Source organism: Galeopterus variegatus, unplaced genomic scaffold, assembly GCF_000696425.1.
Source record: "Galeopterus variegatus unplaced genomic scaffold, G_variegatus-3.0.2 Scaffold36, whole genome shotgun sequence".
NCBI lineage: Eukaryota > Metazoa > Chordata > Mammalia > Dermoptera > Cynocephalidae > Galeopterus > Galeopterus variegatus.
Genome location: NW_007726147.1, coordinates 1,071,083 through 1,078,159, shown reverse-complemented (window position 1 = coordinate 1,078,159; position 7,077 = coordinate 1,071,083). Strand labels below are relative to the sequence as shown.

General features: G+C 41.5%; 1 protein-coding gene across 1 annotated transcript; it reads left to right on the top strand.

Annotated features, from left to right (window-relative positions):
* The first annotated feature begins 75 nt into the window (after nt 1–75).
* Nucleotides 76–7,003, top strand: LOC103589176 (probable threonine--tRNA ligase 2, cytoplasmic). The gene is made up of 4 exons (XM_008571074.1): nt 76–97; nt 1,021–1,089; nt 1,804–2,000; nt 6,997–7,003. Exons 2-4 carry the CDS (start codon nt 1,063–1,065, stop codon nt 7,001–7,003), a joined length of 231 nt encoding a protein of 76 aa, XP_008569296.1. The 5' UTR covers nt 76–97; nt 1,021–1,062.
* The last annotated feature ends 74 nt before the right edge of the window (nt 7,004–7,077 follow it).

Here is a 7,077-nt window from a genome sequence, read left to right as displayed (position 1 = left end):
CCGCCTCTACCGCCTGCGGCTGTGCCTCGCCGAGGAGCTGAGCCACCAGGCCAAGAGGGAGAGCGCGGCGCGGGCGGCGGCGGCCCCGGGCGCGCGGGTAACGCGGCGGTCGGGACTCAGGGCGGGTACGCGGGCCGCGACGGTGCGCACGCGGCGGTTCTCCGGCAGGACAGGCGCGGGTGCTGGAGGAGCCCTGCAGGGTGTGCCCCGCGTGCAGCACCGCACGAGCGCCCCACACCCGGTGCCCTGCCGTGCGCTGCCCTGTGCTGCTGCGGCGGCCTGATTCCCAGCAATCGCCAGATCGCCCTGAAGGTGTAATTTCTCAGCTCTTCCGTGAAATAGCTTGCCGCACATTTTTTTAGCAGCAGAAGTAGCATTTTCATTTGTTGGAAAAAATGGTTGAGTGCTTAAAACTCATTATTCTTGGGCAGAAAGATCAATAGCTACACACGCAAACCCTCCATTCCCTGCAATGGCTGGTTTTGAGCTACTTAGGACAGGTGGTTTTGGTTTTTTGTTCACTTGTTTTGGTGGTCTATCTTGAGAGATCTGTATATTTAACTTCATTTAATACAGTATTTTAGTATTTTAGTTCATTAAAGGACAAATTATCTTCCTGTAACATAGTAAACTTTCTGAGTTCTGAAGGCTTTCTCGGACTGTGAGATGTCCTTCAGTTCTTTACCAAGTGTCACTGTGTTGCTCTAGCAACATCTTGTTGAAATAGTGCATTTAAAAACTGGTGGCAGCTACACATTTTCCAGCGATATTATTGGTTTAAAGTTTAGGGAATATTTTTAAAGAGCAAAATATATTAAATGTGGTTAACAAGAATGAAATGCACAGACAGGAAGGACTCAAACTTGGAAAAGGGCTTGTAGGTGGTGATCATGTTGGAGGCAGAGAGCCTCTAAACATGCGGCCCTTGCAGCCTTTTGGCATGTCCCCGTCTTTCCTCAGTTTTTGGATACGTTGCTCCTTCTTGCCATTGGTGTAAGTCATTTATAATTTATCTTTCAGTTTCCTTCTAATCAAAACCAAGAAAAGAACACTGAAAAGAAAATGAAGGAAAGCTGGCCCAAGAGTGAGGTAAGTCATTGCTGTGGAAATAATATAAAACACTACCTGTAATTCTAAATATGTGTATATAGTTAATTACCCAGGATTTTAAATAAAAACATAATTACTGTACTAATTAAATTATTATTTGGGCCACATTAATATGTATAAAACTTTGCAATCCTTAGATACGAGATGTATTATCTTAGAGATGAGCTAGCCACACAGCTGTAGTTAAGTCTGTTTAAGTTGCGATAGCAGAGCTCTTCTTTTGTGTTAAAGAAACTGGCTACTTTGCTTTTTTTTATATAAATCATTAAAACAACCAGAAGGTATTTATCAAGTATCAATACTTGGTTAGGAGCATAGGAGGAATACCTGGTGTCAAAGGGATCAGTCTGTTGAGTTCAGACACACACAGGGGAAACCACTAGAGAACAAAGTAAGATGGTATATAAATAAATGTTGTATTGCGTGACTATGTGGATGTGTGCTGTGAACAGTGGAAAAGGGAGAAGCCAGAGAGTGTCATAGTTAAAGGAGGTGGGCTTTGAGCTGGACATTAGAGCTAATAAGGGGGTAGATAAGTGGAGACGGGTCTTCTGGGTGTGGGAAGTAGAGTGACAGAGACTAAACCTAGGACATGTGAGAAGGCAGTGAGGGGGTGGTACTGATTTAGAGCCGAGCAACCAGGAAAAAGGTGGGCTGTGTATGTTAACATCATTGTATTCTAATGATTTTCAGGTGAAACATCAACCAGATTTCATAAAAGAAAGATTGAAGCTTTTTGAAATATTGAAGAAGGATCATCAGCCCTTACTTGCCATTTATGAAGAAAAAAGGAATACAAGCAAGGCAATCACAGTAAGAGTGGCGGATGGGAGAACAGTGCAAGGGGAACTTTGGAAAACAACACCTTATCAAGTGGCAGCTGAAATTAGGTAAACCATATTTTGAAGAAGATACTCAGTTTTAAGTAACTGTACCAAAGTCTGGTGAAAATGTTTTCTTAGGACCACTAAGATATTTTACTGTTATTAAGTTGAATACATTAAATGTAATTTTTTTCCTCTGGCTTCTAAAAAGGCTATTTAAATCAATAATTGGATATCAGAACACAATCTCATCCTCTCTGGAAGGTCCAAATGTTAAAGTTGCAAAGAGAATGTATAGTAGAGAAAAAAGTCTGTAATACAGGTCACATTATACTGATTTTATTTATCAATCAAGTAATTTGCATGAGTTTTTCATAGGTCTTTTAATTACAGATTGAAGATGTATGTGTTGGAGCTATTATCAGTCCTAGAATAGGACTTTGACATCTACAGAAATTAGATACATTAGTACAGTTACATTGTTATAACTAATGTTAATTCCTAGCATTAAATACAATTATATGAAAGCTATAGCTCAAAACTGCCATGTGGATAAACTTTTATTTAAAAAGCAAGCTGTTTCAACAGTGGAAATCCTCAGACTTCCTTTGAAAAGTCTGATTGTAGTTTTGTTTCATCCTATCACATCATGACCTCTAAAGGCCCTCCCAACCTGTTTCCTTGTTTTCCAGAAGAGATGATAAGCTAGGGAAAAATGGGTTTTGAGGCAAAAATATGTTTTCTCGTGGAGAGTCAGGTTGCATTCAAAATATGATAGGTCGTAGTTCTCCAAGTGTAGTCCCCAGACCAGCAGCATCAGCATCATCTGGAAACTTGTTAGACAAGCAAATTCTTGGGCCCCACATCAGACTTTCTGAATCAATCGTGTATATATTTTTATGAGCCCTCCAGGGGCTTCTGATGCAATCCAAAGTTTAAGAACCACTGAATTAGGCTAAACTGCTGCGACGGAGACCTCTAAAGACAGTGTCTTAAATAAGTTAGATATCAAATTCTCTCCCATAACAGTCTAGAAGTGACCAGTCCAGGCTGGTGGATATCTTTTGTCTGTGCAGTAGTGTATAGACCCAGCTTCCTTCTTTCTTGTTGATCTGCCACCTCCTTGGGAGAGTATATTCATGTCTGAGAATAGAAACTGAGTCCCTTTCTGCAGGCATGAGGAAGAGAGGCTAAAGAACAACGATGCTGTGAGGCCAAGACCCTGCAGTGCTCACTTCAGTTTACACTTCCGTGCATGTGGTCACATGGCCACACCTCACGGTAAGAGAGGATGGAGATGAAGCTCCTGATGGGCAGCCATGTGTGCAGCTAAAGCATTCTTACCATGGAAGAGAAGGAGAATGGTTTAGGCAATGGGCAGTCTGCAGCAGTCCACCCCATCGACATCTGGATGTCTGTGGGCACTCTTCTTTCAACATCCAGTGCACTCATCGCCTCCCCCAGTGAGACAACTCCAGGTCCCATAGCTCAAAACCCAGGGTTTCTCAGTGATGTGCAGAACACCCCCATCAGGCTGGCTACTTACATTAATAAGCTAATAGGCAAGTCTGCATACTCTATGCACATATACAGTAAACACAAGGCAATCACAAAGTGTCTATTTGGAAGAAAGGAACAGAGCAGACAGTGGTATACAGATGTTATTGGATTCTGCTTGCAATGATTGTGAGGCCCATAGCCTGGCAATGGTTGGTACTTGGGTCAGCCCATCTGGCCACCCTTTGTTCTCCAGGAGCAGCTCTCGGCCACAGTCCCCCATGGGTCCTGATTTTGCTCTTTGGGAAGTTCATAGTTGTCCATTACCCTTGTTTGCCATATCTGAAGTGTGGGAGAGTTCGTCCTCTTGGGGGCTGTATGGTTTGCACAGCCCAGTTCTTGCTGGTGCACACTTGGGGGCTGGGGGGTCCTTTAAGGATCAAACAATCACAGGTATTTGCAAGCTGGGCTTGTGATTTGTTTGGCAATACAGTTCCCTCACAGAGTTAACCGTAGTAGACTTCTGGTCTGTTTGTTGCTAATCAGTTCCACATGAAAGATCTCACTTAAAGAATCCTTCTGGATAGAGACTTCTCACCCTTTTGTTTCACGGTTTTTGTACTTGCTCATTCCTCTCTCCTTCAATTTAGCGGACTGAGATCATACGAAACAACAAGTTGTGGGAGGTGAGCCCCCTTACTGTCTAATCCTGGCAGTTCGATGGGCCCCTACTGTCTGTCTTTATGTGTGGCCTTTGAGAAGGGCTGTCAGCGCCCGTCCCTCTTGCTGTTTGGGACAGAGGTTGTCTTTCCAGTCTTGCATAGCCCCATGTTTCTGGACTTGGTCAATTTGAATTACAGGCCACAGGCAGAGAAAACCTCTCTTGGCAAAGCCCTGTCCCTTCCATCCCTGCTTGCAAACCGGATAATTCTCACCTGAGCTTGTGTCATTCTGGTGGTATCTTGCTAAAAGCAACAAGAATTATCCAGAGTATGCCAGTGTGCTTCCTTATTATATCTGCTTCCTCATGTGCCACAAGCACTGTAACACATGGTTTGTCTGCAAGTTTTATCACATATTTTGTTATGCTATAACAAGGGTTATTGTCTTTCCACATCTTAGTATCTATTTCCTTATAACCCACTGCTTGTCTGCTAAGCGAATACCATGTTTTGTTTTTGTTATATCCAGGTTCTTATTTCTGTATTAGTTAAGAGAGAGCCTAAGCTGCTGCAACAAAGATACCACAGAAAACCCAGTGGCTTAAATATGGTCAAAGTCTCTTTCTCATATAGCAGTTTGGAGGTCCAGATTAGCAGGGTGGCACTTCTTCATACAATCGTTTGGGGACCTTGGTTCCCTTCCTATGCTTGCTGGACCATCTGATATAGTGTCGCTCTTGTCTACATGGTCCAGAGGCAACAGCATGTTTGTGTTCTAGTCCACAGAGGGTGGAGAGAGGGTGGAGAAGTTCCCTCCACTGTCTTAAGGCTTAGATTCAGAAGTGCTGCACATCACTTCTGCTTGTATCTGTTGGCTCCAGACTTGGTCACATGGCCACATCTAGCTGCAAGGAAGGCTGGAAAACTTACTGTAGAAGAGGAAAATGGATTTGTGGAACACTAGCAGTCTGTCACAGACAGTAAAAATGAAAATAAAATCCTACTTCACTAATAATTATACCTAACATTTATTGAGTTCTTATCATATGTATACATTATTTAATCCTTAGTATAAATTTATAAGGAGGGTCCTATAATCCCCATTTTATAGATGAGAACACTGAGGCTTAGAGAAATTAATTGTCCAATGTTTTTGGCTGGCTGGTGCACGGATCTGAACCCTTGACCTTAGTGTTATCAGCACCACACTCTCCCAAGTGAGCCACCTGCCAGCCCAAAGTGTCCAATGTTTAAACCCAGGTTGGTCTCACACCAGAGTGTATACTCCTAAAATGCTGTACTGCTGCTCAAGTAAATCACAGAAATGCAAATTAAAACATGACATTGTAGAGATAATATAACAATAGTAGCTAACGTTATGAGAGCACAGAGAGGTACTCTTGCACCCTTGCTGGTAGGAAAATTTGGTGATATGTTCCAACAGAAATCATTAAAAATGCATTTCCTTTGACCCAGCAGTTATACTTCTAGAACTTTTCCTGAGAGAATAATTGGGTCCTAAGATATATGTTCAAGAATGTTTATTGCAGCATTATTTGTCATTGCCAAAACAAAACCAAACCCACAAAGAAATAACCAAAATGCCTAGGAAATCTTGGTTCATCTTCAGCTGTTAAGTAGCATGTTTTAGAAGTCTGTCCGCTGTCAGGGGAAGTGCTGTGATTTACTGTTAAGTTTAAGAAGTAGGTTATAAAATAATGTGCAGAATGATATTATTAAAGTTTTCATAGTAGTATATATAATAAAAAATGTGGAAGGACATACAACAAAATGTTAACTAATTTTTGGGTGCTAGGATTGTGGGTAATTTTTTTTTCTTTGTGCTTTTCTGTGCTGTCTAGGTTTCTTCTTGCTATACTTGTCAGTAATTCTCAAACAACAATAAGTGTTATTTAAAAGCCACACAAAGAAAAAGGTCAATACCTCAGTAGAAAATAGGTGAAGGAAATGGACAGTTCGTAAAAGTAAAAATAGCTAGTAAACATTTAATAAAATTAATAATCAAAGAAATCAATTTAGGGCCGACCCCATGGCACACTCGGGAGAGTGCGGTGCTGGGAGTGCAGCGACGCTCCTGCCGCGGGTTCGGATCCTATATAGGAATGGCCGGTGCGCTCACTGGCTGAGCGCAGTGCGGGTGACAACAAGCCAAGGGTTGCCATCCCCTTACCGGTCACGAAAAAGACAAAAAAAAAAAAAGAAATCAATTTAAAACAATTTTCAACATCACATTGACAAAGATTTTAGAAATCTTTCAGGATGTGTGGAAGTGATACACTCAGATGATATTTATCACATATCTTTCAAAGGCACTGCCCTTTGACCTAGCGATTCCACTTCTGTGGACTTATTCCCAGAAAACAGTCACAGAAGACACAAAGATGCATGTGCGTGGATGTCTGTGCTGTGTACTCTAGGAGAGCAAAACTTAAAGGCGACCTGCGTGCGCAGAACTGTGTACTCTAGGAGAGCAAAACTTAAAGGCTTTGCTAATAAACACAATACTTCTAGACCGTTTTGGAAGACTGTCTGATGGCACAGCAGTGAAAAAGCAGGCTATACAATTATGTTGGCAATTGTGTTTGGAAAAAAATTACATGTGTTGGGGGGGAGGCATGGGTGTAGAAAAACGACTGGACAGACGTGTACCAAGGTGCTATGAGTAGTTATTTTGGGGTGATGAGATTTATATGTGATTTTTATTTTATTCTGTGTTTTCTCTATTTTCCAAGTTTTGTTTACAGTGTACATATATTTTGTACATAAAATAAATGTCACAAAATAAAAAATATCTGTCCTATTAGCTTATATTTGTGCTTTCTATCCACTTATGAAAAACCCTGGAAATTATTTTAATCTTTTCTTTTAACCAATCTTTGTAGCATGTAATAAGATTAACTCCCAAGAGGCTTTTCCCTTATTAGTCAAGAACTGGCTGAAAACACAGTAATAGCCAAAGTAAA